The following is a 26,949-nucleotide window of genomic DNA, read 5'->3' as shown; positions in this document are numbered from 1 at the left end:
AAATACTTGTTAAATGACAGCATATTTGCCATTTTATTACGTAATTACACATTTGTCCAAAATTACAGAAAAAATATAAAATTAATGTGTACCACCTGTGTAGTAATGACCAAACTACACAATAACTTCAGTGACTGCCAATAATTTCTTTCTTAAAGTTTGGAATATTTAGAAGGTAATTCCATGTGTATTTCAACATGACAGCCAAGCTTAAAAACTGGCAACACCTGGCGGTGGCAGGGGAATGTAAGAAGGCAAGAGTTATTTCCCTTAGTCTCTATGACATTATGCAAAATGATTTTTCGTCTTTTAATTTGGGAGGTAGTAGGCTTATATCCTTAACCTTAATTTAATCAGGTAATGTATTTCACAAAGAAAAAGACCATTAGCTTCTTTACACCTTTTAAGTCATTTTGTATTTGTGTAATATAATAACATGAAGTGAGATTAACACTTACCTTTCTTCATGCTCCTTTGCTACATCATTATCTGTAATTTCAGTGAATAATAATTTCAGGCATAATGAAACAAAAACTGTAATCATATCCTTTTCTAACTTTTATAAAGTTGCAATGTGACCAGCGAGTATCACTAGATTCAGAAAGCCAATAACATAATCTTAGAAACACAAGCATTTAAATCCTAGGGGCCGTGGGTGGCCGAGTGGTCTAAATGCTTGCCTTTACAGATCATATACATATGGCCTCTATCTGCATGGGTTTGACTCTCTGGGATGACCAATGTGGAAATGCAAAAGAGCTTGCCAGTAGTTTCCAATGGGTCAATGGTTCTTACTAGAGTTTCCTTGGGTTCTCTCTCAACCATATTTCCTGGCCACCATGTATTCCTATTAAGTGCTCAAAAATGGCACTAAACCCATAACAATAACAATTCAAATTCTGTTAGGTACAGTATGTGGATGTAGCATTAAAGTACATTAGTTTATTCATTGAATCTTATCCCATGAAATGTTATATGTAGATATATATTGATTGCATTGTGCCAAAATGATGATAAAATGTTAACAAGAAAGGCTATACAAATAATTGACATAACTTGTGTATTTATTTTCTGCCATTCCTGACACACACATTTAAGATGATATTTGCTTTAATTTTTTGAGCTGATGATTTTAGTCTTTCTTACCATGTTCAGTTTTCTTTCTATGCTGATATCTTCTCCAAAGAAGTATGCCTATTACCACACATAAAATGACGACAAATCCAGCAATTATGCCACCAGCTATCCCAGCAACTGATGTTCCATGACTTGCAGAGGTACTTTCTACTACAAACATGAACAACAGTCATTTAAATCATATACTTGTAGCAAAGAGTTCATCTAATTAGTCATATACTTGTAGCAAAGAGTTCATCTAGTTAGTCATATACCTGTAGCAAAGAGTTCATCTAGTTAGTCATATACCTGTAGCAAAGAGTTCATCTAATTAGTCATATACTTGTAGCAAAGAGTTCATCTAATTAGTCATATACCTGTAGCAAAGAGTTCATCTAGTTAGTCATATACTTGTAGCAAAGAGTTCATCTAATTAGTCATATACTTGTAGCAAAGAGTTCATCTAATTAGTCATATACTTGTAGCAAAGAGTTCATCTAATTAGTCATATACTTGTTCCTGCTGTAAATAAAAGCACATGAAAATTCATATTATAGAAAGGGGTCCAAAACTTTGAAGAAATTCAGGCAAGTGTTCACAATTAAAAACTACTGCCAAGTAATTTGATTCCTTTAGTAAGATCTGAAATAACAAAAGCATAGATGGGTAAATTTTGTGGTACACTGCATACAATCTGAATATATTATCCTGGCATTTCTGTAAGGAATAGGGTTATTATTAACAGCTACTCCCCATGTTTATCTATTTGTCTGTCCATCCACTTGTAATTAAGCTTGTCAATGCTTCTTTTACACACAACTTATAAGACTTTAATTAAACTCCGTCAGCTAAATATGTAGCTGGTGCAAATGTGCATTAAAGTTACCTTCTGTTTGGCTGATTTTGGTGGGAATGTCTTGAAACTTTAAAACAAAATGGAGGTATACAATTCATCGTCACATCTCATACACTGCTTGGAAGATTTTATTGAAGCTTGCTCGGCAATATATATAGTGATATAGAATTAAGGCTTTACTGATTCATCTTGTGGGAAATTTCTTGAAACTTGTATTTCTTAATCTTGACTTATCATCGCTTCATGTCCCACATTGGTCAGAGGATTATACTGAAATCGTACAGCAAGATTTGGGGTTGGTATAAATGTACAACAAGTTCAATTGCTTTACCTCTCACTGACCAGTTGGGGTGTGTGTAGTTCGCCAGAATTTGAATGTCTGGGGAACATTTGGAATCAGCCATTTTGCCATGACCATGATCAAACTGAAGTCAACCACGTCTGTATGACTAACAATGTGGAAACATGGAATCAGTAGGGTTGCTGAGCCACCACACTAAGGCCTGTGCAGGGTGGGTTTTACTCCAAGCTATCTGCTGCTGGAGCCAGTATTTTACAAAACAGACATAGTGTCGCCCGTTAATCTTTTTGACCTTACAGGTATATAACAATTTTCTTGTAATCATTTTAATGCTCTGGTGGCCTAAGTGGTTACAGCATATGCCTTGGACGTGGGAAGTTGCAGATTCAAATCCTGGTCGAGTCATACCAAAGACTTATAAAAGTGGTACTATCAACTGCTTTGGTTGGCACTCAGCATTAAGAAGTTAGCGTTAGGACTGACTGGCCTGGTGTCAGGATAATGTCAATGGGTGGGACATGATGCCACATGTCTATAACATGATGCCCCATTGCTAGAATTACCATAAACTGCCACACTGTTGACATCATAGTGATATGGCTCAGATTATTAAAGCTATGTTACAAATCCAAAACACACACATACACACATGCCTGTAATTATTTATGTCTGTTTTCAGAGATTGTGTTTTCAATTAGCACATCACATATAGTAATAATATTTTAAATATGAAAGTCATCAAGTTTAATTTTATCACGGTTCTTTTCATTGTCTTTTTGGTAATTGCTCAGAATTTTAAACTAATCTTGCTTGCCTCCAATTTAGTACCACACTGTGATAATGCTACTATTCTATTTTATAAATAGGAGTTTAGTACCACATTGTGATAATGCTACTATTCTATTTTATAAATAGGAGTTTAGTACCACACTGTGATAATGCTACTATTCTATTTTATAAATAGGAGTTTAGTACCACACTGTGATAATGCTACTATTCTATTTTATAAATAGGAGTTTAGTACCACATTGTGATAATGCTACTATTCTATTTTATAAAAAGGAGTTTAGTACCACATTGTGATAATGCTACTATTCTATTTTATAAATAGGAGTTTAGTACCACATTGTGATAATGCTACTATTCTAGTTTATAAATAGGAGTTTAGTACCACATTGTGATAATGCTACTATTCTAGTTTATAAATAGGAGTTTAGTACCACATTGTGATAATGCTACTATTCTAGTTTATAAATAGGAGTTTAGTACCACATTGTGATAATGCTACTATTCTATTTTATAAACAGGAGTTTAGTACCACACTGTGATAATGCTACTATTCTATTTTATAAATAGGAGTTTAGTACCACATTGTGATAATGCTACTATTCAATTTTATAAATAGGAGTTTAGTACCACACTGTGATAATGCTATTATTCAATTTTATAAATAGGAGTTTAGTACCACATTGTGATAATGCTACTATTCTATTTTATAAATAGGAGTTTAGTACCACACTGTGATAATGCTACTATTCTATTTTATAAATAAGAGCCACTTGGCTTTGTCTCAGTTTAGTGTAAAACCTTGCCATCTAATTTCTGTATATAACTTTTGATACTCATCATAATCTTCTTCCTCTAAGGGTCATTAAAAGCTGATATTAAAGGCAAGTACATTTTGTTTGGCATAAAATTCTAATTTAACCAAAGGATCGTTTTGGACCATCTGGGGTGGAAAGGTTTATTCCCATGGAATTGGCTGGACTCCTTCAAGCTGGTTTCTTGAAGTACATCAACATTACCATGCAGTATTGACTTCTCTAACTGTATTTATCAAAACACAACAAAAGGAAATGGATTTCAGCCTCACCACACAGTGTAAAGGACATAATATATGAACTCAAAGCTTATGCTTTATGATGAACTAGACCTTTATTGATTTGCCAGGCACACATGCTGCAATGGGAAAAAACAATGTTTTGACATTCACAAAATCCATTTTATCAAGTACACCTGTAAAGTTGCGGGAAACTATTTTGAAAATAGAGATGCTTAGCTTTGAATAAAACTGATGAGACCAGAAGTCTATGTGCCATACCGAATCTGTTAGAACCAGTTGCCTACAACTGAGGTCAACAATAAAGGATCAGAACCATTGGTCAAGTGGCCCTGGAACCATACAGCTTAGATGCTGTAAATGGTTCAATATGTCTATTCTGCAAAAATGTATATTAGTGATCACAATCTAAGAAATTATGTGCATGAGCTTCTCTGTCACACGCAATGTCACACATGCTGCCTTTAACTCTTTGATCTTCTCTGTCACACACTATGTCTTTAACTTGTTACAACTCTTTGATCTTCTGTCACACACTATGTCTTTAACATGTTACAAATCTTTGATCTTAAAGTAATAGAAAACAGTGCATCAGGAAGTTTTGTAAAATTCAATAACTTATTTCCCTATAATTAAAAGTGAAAATTCAAAAAGAACCTAAAGTATTGCGAATTAAATGCGATATAATCCAAAAAGTTATATCAAGATTCCTAATCAATAAAGTTCTAATTAAATTCCAGTAGTGTTTGAAATAAGATCCAACATTGAATGTGCTGATGTGTCTGTACTGGCCTTGAATATGAAGATGTACCGGGTCTTTTGATGAATCATGGATAATATAATCCAAGATGACTTTGTCAGAATTCAAATTAACATTTCTGTCCAAGAGTATTATTGAGGACTTTGTAATTCCAGTATTAATAACATTTTGAATAAATCCAACTCAAAAACATAACACAAAAATACAAATGATTGTGCTTCAAGTGATATTGCAAGAATGAATACCATTTCAAGTAAACAAGATTATATCAAAACCCAAGACACAAAAGATGAACCAGAATGTAGGTCAAATGTTCATTTCTGGAATATCCTAAGTTGTCAACAAGAAAATATATGTTACTACAATTACAACAATGAACAATGCAAAAATCAGGTACACCTGGTTCTTCATATGGGATTACCAATGTCATTGACTCCGATTAAGATAAATGTTATGTTGTTTACAAAAATCAATGATTCTAGTCAGGTATACAATGAAATTGATTTTGGACAAGGTCAATTACAAATTACAATTATACATAACACAAAATAATGAAAACAATCCTAAGAAACAAAACAAATTAAATGTACACATATAACAAAATATTTATCTCACAACATACAAAATGTTTCTCATCTTCATCATAGGTTTCATACGGTTCAGTTCACAGTTGAGTAATGTAGCCATATATACATGATTTCAATCCATAAACTATTCAACTCGATATTTGTGAACTGAATTGATGCACATGCAGAAACTTGACTGGGTTTACACCTGCTTAGTTTACAAAGTCCAGTAAGTACTGGTTTGATTTGTAACATCATTAAAAAGAAATTCCGATGAAAAATGTTATAAGTATATGTACAGAAGTATCATATTTTACAAACTGCAATAAATGATAAGTGCAAAATTCAGTTAACAGTTTTGTTCTGTTTTTTAATAATATCTAATAGTTTGTCACATTTAAGCTAATATATATATATATATATATATATATATATATATACTGCCCCCTCTCCTAGTGACTATTGGCTATGTGCACAACTTCCCCCAAAAGGAAATTGCTCCACTGACAACTGCTTCCACCTTAACAATTACCCCTCCCGCAGCCAGTGCATCGTTGCTTGCCTTAAAACATTAATACTATCATGGCAAGATAAACTTGGTTTGATTGCCTCTTCACCATCCAAAATCTATTCAGACATGTAATAAATACAATCTATTACTATATTATTGTTTCTTCTTTATCTCTGGGGTATTAATCAATAATAATCCTGTTAGTGTAGTGCTTAGAATATGTGACACCATTTATTATGAGTGTTTAGGTCTAAATTTTCTCTATTGGTCTAATTTTGAAACGCATGTGTTTGTCATTGTTAACAATGTGATTTGAAGCAAAATGCTACAATTCTTTTTCATTTTAAAAAAATATGTATTATAGAAATAATGCAGGCAAAATGAAAAGCCAAATATCTCCAAAGTTGCTATATTTTAAATTTAGCTCTATTTATATATAAAATTTGTGTATCTGCGATGCTATTAACTTGGGGGAAATCTTGTATTAAAAACAAAAATTTTACAATATGTCAGTAAGACATTATGTATGATAACATGGTTCTACTCATTCTAAAAAGAAAAAAATATCAGCATAACTGGATCTCTGTAAATGTCTGATGTATAAATTCTACTACACAAAATTAAAAAGTAAATACAATGATTGGCTGAGTATACTTGTCCCTGGTACAGATTTGTGTTGCAATCATTTAAAGACATAATTTTTACACTGACTTAAAGGATGGCACAGTCTCAATGAATTCAAGGATGGCTTAAAGTCTCAATGACTTAAAGGATGGCATAAAGTCTCAATGAATTGAAGGATGGCATCAAGTCTCTATGACTTGATGGATGGTATAAAGTCTCAATGACTAAATGGATGGTATAAAGTCTCTATGACTTGATGGATGGTATAAAGTCTCAATCACTTGAAGGATGGAATAGAGTCTCAATGACTTGTTGTTGTTGTTGCTGTAGGGTTTAACGCCAGTTTTCAGCACACAATAGGCTATACATGGCGGCCAGTATTATTGGTAGAGAAAGAACCCGGAAAACCCCAGGAAAGAACCACCGACCCACGAGAAGCTACTGGCAAACTTTCTCACATACCCACATTGGCCAAATCTGAGACTTGAATCCACGCAGACAGAGGTGAGATGGCAGTTATCTGTAATGGAGAGCACTTTAGACCACTTGGTCACTCGGTGCCCCCCTCAATGACTTGAAGAATGGCATACAGTCTCTATGACTTGAAGGATGGCATAAAGTCTCAATGACTTGATGGATGACATAAAGTCTCAATGACTTGAAGGATGGCTTAAAGTCTCAGTGATTTGATGGATGGCATAAAGTCTCAATGACTTGCATGACTGTCCCAAGAAAAGCCCGTTTAACATTACTCAAGCAAACAAAAATGTTCCCTGGCTTTTCAAGCATATGTTGATTGACATAAATTACATCAAAATGTCCCAAAGTCTTAAGTGATAAAATATTGTGTCTTAGTAGATATCAACCAGAAACAAAACTACTTTTAAATATTTGTTCTAATGTTTCAAAAAGGACTGTAATTTTCATGTTTTAACTGAGAAAAGTTAGATCCAGAAATTCTCAGTTAATTTTCAAAAATGCTTATGTACTCCTCCATGTTGACAATGTTGGACATGTAGTAAACAATTTATACTGGCATAATTACTGTCAGATCTTGAATGTAATTAGAATATAATTTTCAAACAAAATACATTTGGATAAATACATCTTAACATGAAGAAAAAAAAGATAAAACAGTACATTTTACTGTCCTATGATAGTGTCAACATAGAAATACATGTACCAGCCAATGAATCATACAAATCTTTCATGTGACAAAATCTTTCTTCAATAAACTAATGAATAGTGAAATAGTCCTTTATTTAGTTTGATGGAATGAAATGGCCTGTAGTCAACACTTACTGTGCAGACATCATGTCTTATTATTGTGGACAATACAATTATTTCACACTCATTTTTTCCCCATCTTGCTTCTATTCCTCATATATTCATAGCTTGTGTCTAAAGTGACTTTTTTGTCTTTTTCTGACTTGCAAATATTCAGTCATGTTTACAACAGTGTGAAATGAAAATGAGCGATTTACTTCAAACTGTACATAATTAGTCAACATAAATGTACAGATGATAGCTATGGGTATTTATAAATTATTTAACCCCAAAAATATAAAAATAAAAACATTTGTTTTCATCCTTTAATTGCATTGAGCCATCAACCCTTGATTTTAAAATACCAATTAATATTATGAAAGAAGTGTTATTATCATGCCTTTGTTACATGTGCCTTTATTAGGCTTTTGTTATATACCAATTATGAATGACAAGTGATTAACATGCTATTGTTAAATGATGGCCATTGTTTATCTAGCTTCAACGCCTTAGGTGATAAAAATGTTATACAACTGGGCTAATATTTAATCAATATGTATACAAGTATGTGATCTATCTTTTATGACAGCAAAACTTGGAAAAAGGAAACAAAAAGTATAAAGTCATAGTTATCAGTCTACACTATAATTTGAATCCACTGTATATATTGTTTAAAATAGCATGACTGTCATCTATACCTATCAAATCAAATGGTCTACTCCCAAACTTCATCAAAGCAGATAACTAGTTTCTGATTATAGTGTAATGCTTGACATGAACTGTACTATAATTTTAATGCACATAATGAGTTTAATACCCATATAAGAGATCAGGTAACTATTTCTTAACAGAAAATAATCTGAAAGTAAGAAACTTTAAAGTCAGTCAAATGTCAGTCCTTTCAGACATTTTCAACATATATGACCTTGTCGCTGATTACATATTAATCACTGACACAGGAAGCCTCATGCCAAATCTGATCAAAATTTAAAAATGGGTATGGTGTTTTGGAAACAAAGTAAACTATTCCATACATAAATGAATAATAGGTGTATTACCTTCAGGAATGGATACTGTAATTATAAATGAGTAGGGACTTCTGCCAATCTCATTCCAGGAGTACATCCTGTACTCATAGATTCCTGGTGGAGGCTGAGTGACATTAACAAAATAAGTTCCATTAGTGGTTAGTGTTTCTTTTAGATCTGTAATACTTGAGTTCATCCAGGGAGAGTCAGGGCTGGCTGTGGACCTGCATTCTATGACAAATGTCTGGTTACGACCACCATTAAATCCTGGTTTAAAGCTAAATTCAACCTGTTGCTCTATAACTCTTTTGAAGTGAAATACATCAACTATCTGGGGAGGACCTGGAAAAATTAGAAAATTAAGTTTAAAATTGCTTCATACAATTTGAATGAATGTTTACAATATATAGAAATGTACTGTCTCTCTCTAAAGTTGTTTATGTAAATGCTGACATGCCAACCCCTCAGTCCTAGGTTCAACCTTTTTTAGAATCAATGCAGCCTGTATGTAATTTATAACATGGTCATGTCTGTCAACTTTAGCATATATTACTTCTAGATAATATCTCTATACACATACTTATTTGCATAATGTAACTTAATCCATTTTGCAGGAAAATAATTAATTAAAGTGTATCTTAAACTGTGAACCAGTAATAACACCTGTAAATAATGACACAGACTGCCAGCAACTCAGCTGAGATCTAACCAATATCAAGTGGCAAACATAATTTGGTAGAAATATAATAATAATTCCTGCCTAGGTCAAAACCAACTGCGAACAATATAGACCATTATTTCCCAATAATGTACCATAATGTATTGTACTACAATCCATAACTGATGGAAGACCACAAGGATGAATGGATGTATAAACAGGGAAGAATGAATGAATGTATAGACAGGGAAGAATGAATGGATGTATAGACAGGGAAGAATGAATGGATGTATAGACAGGGAAGAATGAATGTATATATAGAGACAGAGAGAGAGACAGAGAACAATGAATGGATGTATAGACAGAGAAGCAATAATGGATATATAAACAGGGAAGAATGAATGGATGTATAAACAGGGAAGAATGAATGAATGTATAGACAGGGAAGAATGAATGGATGTATAGACAGGGAAGAATGAATGGATGTATAGACAGGGAAGAATGAATGTATATATAGAGACAGAGAGAGAGAGACAGAGAACAATGAATGGATGTATAGACAGAGAAGCAATAATGGATATATAAACAGGGAAGAATGAATGGATGTGTAGACAGGGAAGAATGAATGGATGTATAAACAGAGAAGCAATAATGGATATATAAACAGGGAAGAATGAATGGATGTATAGACAGAGAAGCAATAATGGATGTATAGACAGGGAAGAATGAATGGATGTATAGACAGGGAAGAATGAATGGATGTACAGACAGGGAAGAATGAATGGATGTATAAACAGAGAAGCAATAATGGATATATAAACAGGGAAGAATGAATGGATGTATAGACAGGGAAGAATGAATGTATATATAGAGACAGAGAGAGAGAGACAGAGAACAATGAATGGATGTATAGACAGGGAAGAATGAATGGATGTATAGACAGGGAAGAATGAATGGATGTATAGACAGGGAAGAATGAATGGATGTATAGACAGAGAAGAATGAATTGATGTATAGACAGAGAAGCAATAATGGATGTATAATAAGGGAATTATGAACTAGACAGTGGGGGTGATCACAAGAGACCAACATAATCTAACTAGGGGCAGTCAAGCAAAGTCAAAGATGGGTCTGTAACTTACAATTTAATTTATTATGAAATACGTCCATCAGATAAGTAAGGCTTCAGTAAGAAATGTAGTTATTTATCAGAGTATACTTGGCAGAGGCTCAATCTTTGAATCACAGATCAAAAGAACATACACTTCATTTTACTGTTGTGGTTAGAGCTTCTGCTTTGGATGTGGAAGGCTGAGGGTTCAAACCCCAGCTGAGTCATACCAAAGACTTATAAAAACAATACTAGCAGCTGCCTTGCTTGGCACTCAGCATTAAGAGGTTAGTGCTAGGACTAGTCAGCCTGCTGTCAGCATGATGTGACTCAGTGGGACATGATGCTACATGTCTGCGGCAAGATGGGGATTTCAATAGTTTCCAAGTTATGATACTGAGACAGTATAAGTTGATTTCATGCTGTCCTGTCAAACTTTATTAAAGTCCGTTCAGCAGCCTGTGAGAAGTATTGCATAGATTTCTGTATTTTAAACTATGAGGTTCATATCTGATGGCACAGTACAAACGATGAATGTATCTACACCAGAATATTACCTATTTTAGTTGAAATTAGTCCATTGGTAATCACAAAACAGAAAATAGAAAGAGAAGACATGCAATGCACAACAGATGTAGGACAATATCATAATTAGCTTAATTAGCCCATGGCCTGATGTAGGACAATATCATAATTAGCTTAATTAGCCCATGACCTGATGTAGGACAATATCATAATTAGCTTAACTGGCCCACGGCCTGATGTAGGACAATATCATAATTAGCTTAATTAGCCCATGACCTGATGTAGGACAATATCATAATTAGCTTAATTGGCCCATGGCCTGATGTAGGACAATATCATAATTAGCCTAATTAGCCCATGACCTGATATCATAATTAGCTTAATTGGACCATGGCCTGATGTAGGACAATATCATAATTAGCTTAATTAGCCCATGACCTGATGTAGGACAATATCATAATTAGCTTAACTGGCCCACGGCCTGATGTAGGACAATATCATAATTAGCTTAAGTGGCCCATGACCTGATGTAGGACAATATCATAATTAGCTTAACTGATCCATGGCCTGATGCAGAACAATATCATAATTAGCTTAAGTGGCCCATGACCTGATGTAGGACAATATCATAATTAGCTTAACTGGCCCATGGCCTGATGTAGGACAATATCATAATTAGCTTAATTGTTCCATGGCCTGATGTAGGATAATATCATAATTAGCTTAACTGGCCCATGGCCTGATGTAGGACAATACCATAATTGCCTTAATTGCCCCATGGCCTGATGTAGGACAATATCATAATTAGCTTAATTAGCCCATGACCTGATGTAGGACAATATCATAATTAGCTTAATTGGCCCATGGCCTGATGTAGGACAATATCATAATTATCTTAACTGGTCCATGGCCCGATGAAGGACAATATCATAATTAGCATAATTGGACCATGGCCTGATGAAGGACAATATCATAATTAGCTTAATTGGTCCATAGACTGATGTAGGACAGTATCATAATTAGCTTAAATGGCCCATGACCTGATGTAGGACAATATCATAATTAGCTTAACTGGTCCATGGTCCAATGAAGGACAATATCATAATTAGCTTAATTGGCCCATGGCCTGATGTAGGACAATATCATAATTAGCTTAATTGGCCCATGGCCTGATGAAGAAAAATTTATAACCATAACCAGCATAGGCAGATTGTTTAGTACTCAAGGAACTGCAGTCAAGTGTCTTGCCAAGGACACATAACTGTAGCCAACCAGGCTGATCCAATTCTAGAATATGAAACTGCTCATTTTTGGTCACAAATCTGGCATGCTAACCATGGATTCACTACATCTCCTTAAAATGGCCAACAGTCTCAAATGTATTACCATTTTTACAAGATGATAAAAACTCTCCCTGGAAACCAATGTAGCTTCCACCCAAATGTAACAGTTGCATTACTATTCACTAGCTTCTAGGTTTCTTTTCCATACAGGTAAAATAAACCCAAACTATTTAACATACAGTGTTCCAACCTGTATTAATGTGTACAGTGTTAGCTTGTATAAATGCCATATATGCCAGTTCTTTATGTTATTGATCATATAATGCACAATCTATGTGTACACAATTTTGTAAAGAAAAATCAACTGGAAGAAAAGGAAATGAACCATCATAAACTTTATCTATTAAGAAAAGTTAATTGAACTCCTTTACAAAAAAATACATTGTAGGGAGGAGACTTGCCTGCTGCATCCAGCTGCAATCTGAATTCCTTTGTTCCCAGTAAACTCCTCAACACCAGGGTGTAGTTATCAAAATCATCCTGTGTTAGATTCTGAATGAAAAGATTTGCCATTTGAGCCTCAAGTTTAACTGGTATGCCATACAATTTCGAATAAGTAATACTAGTTGAGAGACTCATAGTGATCCTGCTACTGTTTTGTAGTCCAGTCCGATTTTTCTGAAAGATGAAACTCTCAATGGCTGGGTTGCTATAAAAGGGTATGGATATGTTGACAGAATGGCCAACTAACTCGGCAAAATGAAGTTCCTCTTCTTTCAATACAACTGGTGTTCCTACATGAAAAAAAGAAAATAAATCTTCTGTGATCAGTTTATATAGCTTAGGGACTGATCATTTAATTTTCTGATAGGGGCCTGTGACTACTATAAAAACATATTTTTGGCCTATTAATAACTTGAAAAAAAATATTGTTCTAATTTCTGGGAAAAGAACCTGTTAATATCACATTATATTAGTTCAACAAATTTAACTGGCTCGAGGCAAAGAGAAAACAATATCCCAGCACAGACAAAAATCACTGCTTCCCCTCCCAGGATCAATTGCTCAGTCACTTATCATACGTAACCATATCTCTATACAATGCAAACAGTTTATGTTCAGCTAATGCACCCATTGACAAATAAAAGTAGAATTTGATCCCTGTTAGTAGGTTTTAAGGTGCTGACTAAAGCAAATGACACAAACTGCTGAAATTTATGGCTGCCAGTGTATGCTTAGTTGCTACAAATACAAATTTTCAAAATAAATGAAATCAGTGTAATGTCAGCTGCATAAATTGATTGTCAAGTTATACAATTTTCAAGTTTTCCCATGCCATTTTATTGACAGATTTGTGATGTGGTAACAGATTATTGCATATTTTTTTTACTGCCTTCCCCAAATATGGAGGTATACTGACACAACTGCTAAACTACATCCTCAAATGTAATTTTCCTATCAGTCTCTTGTGATACTATTTATAGCCATTTTGTTACAGACATACATTTTTTTGTCCGACTAGTGCTTACTATTTTCATAATATTGCTAGTATGCCTCTTTTTATTTTTGGGGTTATATATTTAAATATGAAGCTGCAAAATTTGAAAAGTAGTGTTTTTTTCTATAAGCTTGTATAACTATACAATTTAATCTTGTCTGTGCAACATTTCTTAATTTGATCATGTACAATGACCCCTTTTAGAACACCAAACTCACTTTTAGTCTCAAAACTCTCCCTCCAATGTCTGAAGGGTCAGTAGATATTTAGTACCAATAGTAGCAGGTGTCGTATTAATGGCAGAAAAATGTATAATTATATATTGTACCTGCATCTTTTGTGAAATAATTTTTAAAAATAATTCCTATCTGAACCTGATACAGTACATATGGATGTTGACTGGGAGGTACTGCATACACTGACGCTGGAATAGGGTAAGTGCTGAAATTACATTTGCATTAGACTGAACAATTTCAATCCTGCAATATGGTACCAAATCATGAAAATAAACTGTTAATAACCTTTGATATAATTTTTATAAGAGAAAGATAACATTAATTTCAATGCTGAATAACTTGAAAACCACTTTGTATGCACCATTATGACTTATAAAATTTATGAGAATACATACATACATACATGCCAACCCCTGATGAGGAAAAAGTGTAATCCAAGTGGACAAAAAGAGGAATTCAAGCAGAAAAAGACGAATCCACATATAACATGCTAAAAGTTCAATAAACAATGATTTATTTGCCCCTCTCATCTTTTAACATCCTTTACTGCTTCAAGTTTTCATACGTAGCACTTTTAGCTTTCGAAAGCAACAGACTGTCATGTTGCATTTTAAAACACTTTGTACCAGCTGAGACCATGAATGTTTTGCATACCAGTAAAGTACAAGGTACTGGGTTACAGAGCCTGGATCTGAATTCACTTTTATTTTTGTTAACAATACTGAACAATCTCTCACAGTCAGCATCATAATGGTAAAGAACCAATATTCCTTTCATAACCTGACAAAGAAGAGGAAATTTATATATTCCAGTGATTGTGTCTTTTAGCTGGGAAATAAGGTGCCACTGCACATCAACTCTATCTGCATTAAGTATAATGTCAGGTAGAATCCCAACTTTATACTTCAGGAATTCTCCTTCCAGATGATCCAAGGTAGACAAGGATGGTAATAGAAATGGATATCTCTTGACAAAGGATCTAACACTTTTGAAGCTTTTTGACTGTCTCTCATTTACATCAGCAACTGAAGCATTTAAAAGCACTTCATCTCCATATGGGAATTTCTGGAACATGTAATCACAGGCTGTAGCATAATAATCTATAACATTATCATAAAACACCTTCACAGGTAGAGTAGAATTGTGTTCTATGAATTCTCTTGCTTCTGCACTAATAGCAAGATCTTCATTATCTTTCTATTAAGAACTCCGTAAATAATACCTCTGCATTTATAACATTCATGTCCACACTTTAGTTCTGCTGCAGATAAGAAGTTACCTTAGTATTGGAGTTCGTAAGACAAGCTAATTCAAAGTGTTTCTTTGTTTTCAAGTGTTTCTCCACATAAAATTTACCAACATGCCCAATATTAAAATCGTTTCTGCACAGACTGCAATGAGCATGATGCTGCCCTAGAATACACGGACTCATATCGTTGCTTAAAACTGACCTGTTATACATGTACTATATAGTACATGTATGACAGGTCAATTTTAAGCAACGATACGAGCCCCTTTGCCCGAGAATGGAACGCTGTATTATGCCATTCATGTATTCATCTTTGAAGGATTGTTTTTTTTTGGTCTTTTTCTGATCCACCTGTGAAATTCTTTGAAAAAATATATGTGCTCTAACACAAACATCGACTAGATACATCTAAAGTCTTTTAGCACCAAATAGTAAAATTATTTCGACACGGGCTGTAATAGACGTCATGTGATGCTGCTGTCATGTCCTCATCTTTGGAGGATTCTGTTATTTTTTGTTTCGTTTATTTTTGGCCATTTTCTAATCCATCCGTGAAATTATTTGAAAGGAGATATTTTTGCTCTCATACACGCATCGACTAAAATAAATTATATTTTTTAGCGCCAAATACTTATAGACTGGTTCTGTACTAAATATAAATTAGAAAAAAGAATCGGCTAGTAAAGATTAAAAATTAGAAAACCATTCTGTTCTATTCTCACTAAGCCATACAGCTGCTATAAACAGAATACGAGGTTGAAAGTTTGAAAGTAGAACCAGCATGTTTCTGGGTAATAGGATAGTTGCTATAAATAGAACATAATACTGTTAGGAAAGTGCACGGACAAGCGTAGTCTTATATTGTAGTTACGTAGAAGCTGTCTTACTAAAATACGGTCTGTGGGATTAATAAAAACGAGAAAACAAACAATTTATTTTTTTGGGAAGGTGGATATACTGAAAAAATTTAATCCATATACCTTTACATGTAAGGCGTAATTTAGTGAAAAAATGCATAATGATTACACCAAAAGCATAATGGTTGGCATATATGACATACATACATACATACATACATACATACATACATACATACATACATATAAATCAGGCATTCAGGTGAACAATATCTTCATAAATAAAAAATCTGGACTAAATATAAATTATGCCTGCAATATATCCCAATAAGGGAAATAATGACGTGGACCATGACCTTTTAACCTTGAAATCATACAAATAACAGCATAAAAATAAAGATGAAAATATATTATTTCATGAGAAATAATAAAGAGAGCATAATGAAAAAGGGATCCAATGACTATTTTCAAGCGAGCTGTTATGAAGGTAATTCATTCCATCAAGCAAACTTCACCATTCCTTGATCTCTAAATATACAAACATGTTTACCTGTGACCTTGAGGTCTACAGCACCAATCTGTATAAGCTTCCCATCAAGTCCTGTAATATTATTGTCAACAGAGCAGATGTAAGTCCCCATGTCTTGATGGGACAACCTCTCTAACTTCAGTGTGCCATAATTTGAACTTGGAGTTCCTTGAAGATCAGACCGGATCACCTTATCTCCCCACATGTGCTTCCAGGGATGGAACGTATACTCAGCTGGAAGTCCTCTTGCTTCACACAAGACTGTCTGAGTCATATTTTGAAGGGTTGGACCATTGACTGTCACACTCACATCTGGGGCATCTGGAAAAAGAGATCATATTCTGAACAGTTGGACCATTGACTGTCACACTCACATATGGGGCATCTGGAAAAAGAGATCATATTCTGAAAAGTTGGACCACTGACTGCCACACTCACATCTGGGGCATCTGGAAAAAGAGATCATATTCTGAAGGGTTGGACCATTGACTGTCACACTTACATCTGGGGCATCTGGAAAAAGAGATCATATATTTCCTGTTCAATAGAAGACTATAATTCTGTCAAAATAAATTACCTATTGACAACCATCAATTAATTACAGTTTATTTGGGATCACAGTAACTAAATAACTAATTAGAACACAAGCCATCTGATAGTCATAACGCACCAATCTCTGTACTCTGTGTTTGTCACAACCCTTGTTGACTATGCTCTGACATCTGGACTTATCATCTATCTACCAACACTCAAAAATATACATTGCTATATCTTACAGTTTTTAGCACAATTTCCATTAACTTTGCAGCAGATAATCAACAGAAATGAATATTTTTCCATTTTAAAGGAATTCGTATCCTAATTATTAGGCAGAGTTGATTACAGTTTATTGGTAGGTGATAGACCAATTATACTGTAAGCATATGTATCCTGACATAGTATCCAATCAACCATATGATATCAAAATTGAAGATTAAAACATATTGAAAGCAAATTAAATAAACTAAAGTATTGTATTCAATCTGCATATCTTTGAACTAACGTTTAATCACTTTTCCGTTTCAATTGCACTGGACAACAAATTTTTACAAAAGTCATGTTACTGAAATAAAATTAGTCAATTCTTATCAATTTTTATGTGCTGAACACGAATATGACAGTCAAATTGCAAAATTGGCTCTAGTTTTTTTGTAATCTGCAAGAAATTAATGTTTACATAACGAAATGCATTCCAATAGTAAAAGGTCAACTGTAATAGCCTACCTATAAAAAATCAAGTCATTGACTACATCTTAGATTTCTTCGCCTGTCTCTTGTACAGCTGTTCGGGAGCGTCTCTGAGGAGTGTCCAGCAGTAGTCAGCCAGCATTGTAGTGGACCATTTTCCCTGGTATCTTTGTTCCATTGTTGCGATATCTTGATGAAAACGTTCGCCGTGTTCATCACTAACAATACCACAGTTGCTAGGAAAGAAATCCAAATGGGAATGAAGGAAGTGAATCTTTAGAGACATATTGCAGCCAAGTTTCTTATACTTCATCAACATGTCTTCTACTAGTTCCTTATAGTTTTCTGCCCTAACATTTCCGAGGAAGTTTGTAGAAACTAGGCGAAAAGCATTCCATGCTTGTTTCGCGTCACCTTCCAGCAAGTTGTTGAACCGGTCATCTTTGAAAAGCTCTCGAATCTGAGGACCCACAAAAACTCCCTCTTTAATCTTTGCTTCGCTGAGTCGAGGGAATTTTTCATGCAGGTATCGGAATGCTGGCAAAGTCCGGTCAATGGCTTTCACGAAGTTCTTCATCAAACCTAGTTTGATGTGAAGGGGTGGTAGCAAGATTTTCTGAGCCTCAACCAGAGCTGGGTGTTGGATATTCTTCTCTCCAATGGCTACATTCTGCCTGTGAGTCCATTCCTTCCTCATGTAGTGCATTTCCCTTGCTCGGCTATCCCACTCGCATAAGAAACACATGTATTTTGTATATCCTTGCTGCAGTCCCATTAAAAGGGCAACTACCTTCAAATCACCACAGAGGTGCCAGCTGTACTTGTTATACTCAATGGAATTCAGTAGCTGCCTTAAGTTATCGTATGTCTCTTTCATGTGGACAGCATACGCTACTGGAATAGATGGAAGAATGTTTCCATTGTGCAAAAGCACAGCCTTGAGACTCAGTTTCGAAGAGTCCACAAATAGTCTCCATTCTTGTGGGTCATGAGTGATTTTTAAAGCATTCATGAGGCCCTCAATATCGGAACAGAATATCAGATTACTTTCCTTTCTGAAGAAAGGCTCCAATTGCTGGTGGCGCTTTCGATATGCAGTAATTGTGACATCTTCTTCTAGAAGATTCCATTGTTGGAGTCTTGATCCTAGCAATTCTGCCTTGTTCTTTGATAAGTCCAAATCATGAATCAGGTCATTTAGTTCTTCCTGTGTTATTCTGTGTGGGGTTGATGATGCACCACAGTGAAAATCTGGATCACTGCATGCTGATGGACCAGGAGAAGAACAGGTCGACTCACCTTTGTCTTCGTCAGATGAATCAAGAGAATATTCTGCTGGAGGTTCTGGAATAGGAAGTCCCTCACCATGTGGAACTGGTCTCAATGCAGACGGAATGTTTGGGTAGACTATTCTCGACTTCTTTCGCTTCGTTATTCTGCCGGAAAGAGGAGGAACCAAGCAGAAGTAACAGTCATTTAGGTGGTTGCTTGGCTCTCTCCACACCATTGGGACTGCAAACGGCATTGATGACCTTTTGCAATTCAACCACTGTGAAAGCTGTGTTGTACATGTAGCACAGCATATATGCGGAGCCCAAGGCTTGTCTTGGTCACCAACCTTGCATCCGAAGTAAAGATGATATGCCTTCTTCACTTGAGAATTGATACTTTTCTTCTGGTTGGCAAATGTCACTTCCCCACAAATATAGCAAAAATTGTCTGTGGTATTAACACACTTTCGAGGCATTACTGTTCTTTATTGTACGTAAATGGATAAAATAATAAGTTTTATGTAACAGTAGCTTGAACTGTCTCGCACAACGTCTAAAATATTTTAAATGCTGAACCTATCTGATTGGGCTTTATATAGTACACTGCTTACGTCAGCTTCAGCAGCCGCCTGGCATTAGTATAATAGGCCTACACATGTATAGTACACTGCTGACGTCAACTTACTTCAGCAGCCGCATGGCATTAGTATTGCATTGCATCAGAAAATGATGCAATCAACTGTGGATGATGTGAGCATGATGGTATTATGCAATGTTACATCATTATTCCGGATGTTGCTGCAGTCCTACTGGAGAAATTTACACAGTGAAACATAGAAAATGAGGTATATGAATATCTTCAAAACGAGAGCCAATACAAATTTTTCACGGTTATATTCGTGTTCAGCACACCAAAATACTACAGATTAGGGCCTTTTCAAGTCAGTAATGATTTCACTGTTGACCAGTGTTGTTATTGCACATCAAAATATTTTATGTTGTATGTGTGTTTTAGGCATTTAAGTCATTACCACCTTATTTTCTCAAAAACGTTTCAGTTGTTCATTTTGTCTACATGAAAGCACAGACTGGCTATTTGATGGATATTCCCCACATATGCAACTATATTTTTCCTGAAAAGAGAGCCACAACCTATAATAAAAGCAGTGGCCAGTTCCAATCTATGTGCTATTTACATCTCTGGCTAAAATATAACTTACATTGGACAATAATATTAAATTCCATCTGGTTCCTCAGCATCCCATGCTTGGCTGAGTTGGCTGTGGCCTTACAGGTGTATGTACCATCGTCATTTCTTCTGACGTTTTCAAATCTCAGCAAGCTACCATTTGGTCGCACTGACCAAAAGATCTGGTCAGGGTTTGGGTTCCCTGTTGCACTGCATGACACACTCATGAAATGAGTCTCATTAACTGTCAGAGGAGTGGTTGTGTTGAATTGGATTCTAGGTAAATCTGTGATAGGAATATAAAAAAGAATTGTCTCAGAATACAAATGATCTGCTTAACCTAATCAAGCTGCATTAACATAAACTTATATACCAATAATAACACAAATAACAGTTGATGATCTCAATGTTAACAACTCTTCATGTGCAATTTTCAAAATGAAAACCTCAAAATTAGTCAGGAGTCCGTGAAATGCCTTTTTGCACCACTTCAAATGATATTTTTCAGGTTATATATCATTTATAACTATTCTTTGCCTCTCACGAACATGGTAAAATGACCACTATCTCAAAAACTCTGTAATATGACCACTATCTCACAAACTTGGAAATATGACCAGTATCTCACACAATCACCTATCCCAAGTTAAATCATGGCTAAAATGAAAACGAAAACAACACTGTCTGCCCAAATATAAGGATGTCTGACAAGAGTGATCTCCCCTTGAATATAATGATTGGTACCACATCATGTCCATACATCAGTTAGTACTGGAGCAGAATGCATGCTCTGCCAGTAGATTACAACATGTTGGGAGAGTTATCTGTGTTATCATCAGATAAATAGTTTTTTTTAATTACTCTTATTCATACATGCTGGATCAATAGGAAAGACAAGTCAAGTGAAATGTGTATAAATAGGGATTTGATAAACAACAAATGTATTCATTCTTAAGATCAATATGTGGGAATTGACCTTTGATCAGAGGTTACAGCTGTATTTTTATATCACATATCATTCATGATGACTCATCTATTTAAAATGTTCATTAAAATTACTAAAGTGCTCATTGACGTTTGGATTAATACATTATTTTGGATTTTTGTGAACTCTTTCAAAGACATTCTAGATTGCATAATTGTGTTATATTAGGACATTCAAGACTTTTGGATTAATACATTGCTTTGCATTTTTGTGAACTCTTTAAAAACATTCTAGATTGCATAATTGTGTTATATTAGGACATTCAAGACTTTTGGATTAATACATTACTTTGCATTTTTGTGAACTCTTTTAAAGACATTCTAGATTTCATAATTGTGTTATATTAGGACATTCAAGACTTTGGAAATCATTAAGAACATTCTATAATTTTGGGCTTGAGATATTACATATAGGATTATTTAAAATTTAATTCACAAGATTATAAACAAAATTTTTGAATTCTTATTTTTGTAATGTAGGGAAATAATTTGCTTATAAATGTTAAATAAATAATTGGTTTCGCTTTCTTTCTGTTACATATTATAAGATCTGGAGTCATAACATATGTCTGCAATGCCATCATACTCTGATTCTTCCCCTGATGTCATTGGGTCAAGGAGTGACAATGGGGCTTGATAATGTGAGGCATTGCATACTGTGACTGTAGACAGTACACAGAATAATCCAGGTATGATGCTGGAATATGGAATTGCAATATCACTAGAGGCATTGTATACTGTGACTGTAGACAGTACATGGAATAATCCAGGTATGATGTTGGAATATGGGATTGCAATGTCACTAAAGGCATTGTATACTGTGACTGTAGACAGTACACTGAATAATCCAGGTATGATGTTGGACTATGGGATTGCAATGTCACTAGAGCTGGTACTAAATTAGCATGCAACACAGGTCATAGAAGTATTCAACAGTGATCCATAATGGCAACTGGCTGGGACAGATGATCACTGCTGGCACTGAACTGAGATAAATATGTAATACACATGGACTAATTCATAGCCAGGACTGACCCAGGTCAGTAAAAGCAAATGGACAAGCATATCAAAATGATAGCCTGTAAAGTTGAAATCAGCCAGGAACACTTGAAATCAGCCAGGTACACTACATCACATAAACGTGTTGAGAAGTGAACAATAATGAAGTATGCAAATGACAGAAAAGACTGCAAGTCAAGCATCACACAAGCTTATCAAGAAGTGGATGCTAGTGAAAAATATGAATGTCTGTAGAAATTACCTGCATGTAACTCCTGGTCTATAATATTAAGTACTTAATGACCGCAAAGCATTGAATAAACCTACCAGAAATGGATATTAGTGAACAAATAAATGTCCTGCCCATTGTGTTGTCAAGTGTAACTACAGACTTAGCTAATAGATAGCCCACACAGATGTAACTACAGACTGAGCTAATAGATAGCCCATACAGTACAGGTGTAAGTACTGACTAAGCTACTAGATAGCCCATACAGATGCAACTAGAGACTAAGCTAATATATATCTCATACAGATGTAACTACAGACTAAGCTAATAGATAGCCCATACAGGTGCAAGTATACACTAAGCTGATAGATAGCCCACATAGGTGTAAGTACAGACTAAGCTAATTGATAGCCCATACAGGTGTAACTACAGACTAAGCTAATAGATATCCCATACAGATGTAACTACAGACTAAGCGAATATATAGCCCATACAAAAGTAAGTATAGACTAAGCTAATAGATAGTCCATGCTGGTGTAACTACAGACTAGATATCCCATACAGATGTAAATAATGACTAAGCTAATAGATAGCCCATGCAGGTGTAACTACAGACTAAGCTAATAGATAGTCCATACAGGTGTAAGTACAGACTAAGCTAATAGATAGCCCATACAGGTGTAAGTTGTTGTTGTTGTTGTTCTAGGGTTTAACGCCATTTTTCAGCACAATATAGGCTATACATGGCGGTCAGTATAACTGGTGGAGGAAGAACCCTGGAAAACCCAGGGAAGAACCACCGACCCACGACAAACAGGTGTAAGTAACAACTAAGCTAATAGATAGCCCATACATGTGTAAATACAGACTAAGCTAATAGATAGCCCATACAGGTGTAAGTACAGACTAAGCTAATAGACAGTCCATACAGGTGTAAGTACAGACTAAGCTAATAGATAGCCCATACAGGTATAAGTAAAGACTAAGCTAATAGATAGCCCATACAGGTATAAGTAAAGACTAAGCTAATAGATAGTCCATACAGATGTAACTACAGACTAAGCTAATAGATGTGGATGTATTTGATATAGTGGCTGCAATCCACTGCTGGAATTCATGTTTTCACAGACCTAATTACTACAATATTGGATACCACAGACACATATTTCGAGGCTTGGTCTAGTTCTGATACTGTCATTGATGAAAGTCAATGAATGATGATCCAAATTCTTACTCAGACTTACTTTATGTTCCATTTTCATCATCAAATAACTGACCTTACTAAGAGATGATATATATGTCTATCTGAATTTACCATTAAGTCACTGACATTCATGTCTTCTAGGATGATAAAAAGTAGGACTAGTTAATGAATTTACCATTAAGTCACTGACAGTCATGTCTTCTAGGATGATAAAAAGTAGGACTAGTTAATGAATTTACCATTAAGTCATTGGCATTCATGTCTTCTGGAATGATAAAAAGTAGGACTAGTAAATGAATTTACCATTAAGTCATTGACATTCATGTCTTCTAGGATGATAAAAAGTAGGACTAGTTAATGAATTTACCATTAAGTCATTGACATTCATGTCTTCTAGGATGATAAAAAGTAGGACTAGTTAATCAATTTACCATTATGTCATTGACATTCATGTCTTCTAGGATGATAAAAAGTAGGACTAGTTAATGAATTTACCATTAAGTCATTGACATTCATGTCTTCTAGGATGATAAAAAGTAGGACTAGTTAATCAATTTACCATTATGTCATTGACATTCATGTCTTCTAGGATGATAAAAAGTAGGACTAGTTAATGAATTTACCATTAAGTCATTGACATTCATGTCTTCTAGGATGATAAAAAGTAGGACTAGTTATTGAATCTACCATTAAGTCATTGACATTCATGTCTTCTAGGATGAAAGTAGGACCAGTTAATGAATTTACCATTAAGTCATTGACATTCATGTCTTCTTAAATAATAAAAAGTAGGACTAGTTAATGAATTTACCATTAAGTCATTGACATTTATGTCTTCTAGGATGATAAAAAGTAGACTAGTTAATGAATTTACCATTAAGTCATTGACATTCACGTCTTCTAGGATGATACAAAGTAGGACTAGTTCATGAATTTACCATTAAGTCATTGACATTCATGTCTTCTAGGATGATAAAAAGTAGGACCAGTTAATGAATTCACCATTAAGTCATTGGCATTCCTGTCTTCTAGGATGATACAAAGTAGGACTAGTTAATGAATTTACCATTATGTCATTGACATTCATGTCTTCTAGGATGATGAAAAGTAGGACTAGTTAATGAATTTACCATTAAGTCATTGACATTCATGTCTTCTAGGATGATAAAAGGTAGGACCAGTTAATGAATTTGCCATTAAGTCATTGACATTCATGTCTTCTAGGATGATAAAAAGTAGGACTAGTTATTGAATCTACCATTAAGTCACTGACATTCATGTCTTCTAGGATGAAAGTAGGACTAGTTAATGAATTTACCATTAAGTCACTGACATTCATGTCTTCTAGGATGAAAGTAGGACCAGTTAATGAATTTACCATTAAGTCATTGACAGTCATGTCTTCTTAAATAATAAAAAGTAGGACTAGTTAATGAATTTACCATTAAGTCATTGACATTCATGTCTTCTAGGATGATAAAAAGTAGGACTAGTTAATGAATTTACCATTAAGTCATTGACATTCATGTCTTCTAGGATGATAAAAAGTATGACCACTTAATGAATTTACCATTAAGTCATTGGCATTCCTGTCTTCTAGGATGATACAAAGTAGGACTAGTTAATGAATTTACCATTATGTCATTGACATTCATGTCTTCTAGGATGATGAAAAGTAGGACTAGTTAATGAATTTACCATTAAGTCATTGACATTCATGTCTTCTAGGATGATAAAAGGTAGGACCAGTTAATGAATTTGCCATTAAGTCATTGACATTCATGTCTTCTAGGATGATAAAAAGTAGGACTAGTTATTGAATCTACCATTAAGTCACTGACATTCATGTCTTCTAGGATGAAAGTAGGACTAGTTAATGAATTTACCATTAAGTCACTGACATTCATGTCTTCTAGGATGAAAGTAGGACCAGTTAATGAATTTACCATTAGGTCATTGACAGTCATGTCTTCTTAAATAATAAAAAGTAGGACTAGTTAATGAATTTACCATTAAGTCATTGACATTCATGTCTTCTAGGATGATAAAAAGTAGGACTAGTTAATGAATTTACCATTAAGTCATTGACATTCATGTCTTCTAGGATGATAAAAAGTAGACTAGTTAATGAATTTACCATTAAGTCATTGACATTCACGTCTTCTAGGATGATACAAAGTAGGACTAGTTCATGAATTTACCATTAAGTCATTGACATTCATGTCTTCTAGGATGATAAAAAGTAGGACCAGTTAATGAATTTACCATTAAGTCATTGACATTCATGCGTTCTTGAATGACACAAAGCAGGACCAGTTAATGAATTTACCATTAAGTCATTGACATTCATGTCTTCTAGGATGATACAAAGTAGGACTAGTTAATGAATTTACCATTATGTCATTGACATTCATGTCTTCTAGGATGATGAAAAGTAGGACTAGTTAATGAATTTACCATTAAGTCATTGACATTCATGTCTTCTAGGATGATAAAAGGTAGGACCAGTTAATGAATTTGCCATTAAGTCATTGACATTCATGTCTTCTAGGATGATAAAAAGTAGGACTAGTTATTGAATCTACCATTAAGTCACTGACATTCATGTCTTCTAGGATGAAAGTAGGACTAGTTAATGAATTTACCATTAAGTCACTGACATTCATGTCTTCTAGGATGAAAGTAGGACCAGTTAATGAATTTACCATTAAGTCATTGACAGTCATGTCTTCTTAAATAATAAAAAGTAGGACTAGTTAATGAATTTACCATTAAGTCATTGACATTCATGTCTTCTAGGATGATAAAAAGTAGGACTAGTTAATGAATTTACCATTAAGTCATTGACATTCATGTCTTCTAGGATGATAAAAAGTATGACCACTTAATGAATTTACCATTAAGTCATTGGCATTCCTGTCTTCTAGGATGATACAAAGTAGGACTAGTTAATGAATTTACCATTATGTCATTGACATTCATGTCTTCTAGGATGATGAAAAGTAGGACTAGTTAATGAATTTACCATTAAG

General features: G+C 34.5%; 1 protein-coding gene across 4 annotated transcripts in view; it reads right to left on the bottom strand.

Annotated features, from left to right (window-relative positions):
* Positions 1-26,949, bottom strand: part of LOC149782422 (nephrin-like) — a 103,819-nt gene that overhangs the window by 24,412 nt on the left and 52,458 nt on the right. For 2 of the 4 annotated variants that reach the window (XM_089933816.1, XM_089933818.1), the window contains exons 7-12: positions 20,533-20,787; positions 16,836-17,135; positions 12,907-13,239; positions 8,899-9,210; positions 1,147-1,287; positions 459-489 (exon numbers count right to left, since the gene is read on the bottom strand). In XM_089933816.1, the coding sequence (XP_089789942.1) occupies positions 459-489; positions 1,147-1,287; positions 8,899-9,210; positions 12,907-13,239; positions 16,836-17,135; positions 20,533-20,787 (1,372 nt within the window). The remainder of the gene's footprint in view (positions 1-458; positions 490-1,146; positions 1,288-8,898; positions 9,211-12,906; positions 13,240-16,835; positions 17,136-20,532; positions 20,788-26,949) is intronic. The other 2 variants (XM_089933817.1, XM_089933819.1) reach the window with 2 other exon arrangements.

Source organism: Sinohyriopsis cumingii, chromosome 15 (genome assembly GCF_028554795.1).
Source record: "Sinohyriopsis cumingii isolate HCF-2022 chromosome 15, ASM2855479v2, whole genome shotgun sequence".
NCBI lineage: Eukaryota > Metazoa > Mollusca > Bivalvia > Unionida > Unionidae > Sinohyriopsis > Sinohyriopsis cumingii.
This window is presented reverse-complemented; position numbering and strand designations above follow the sequence as displayed.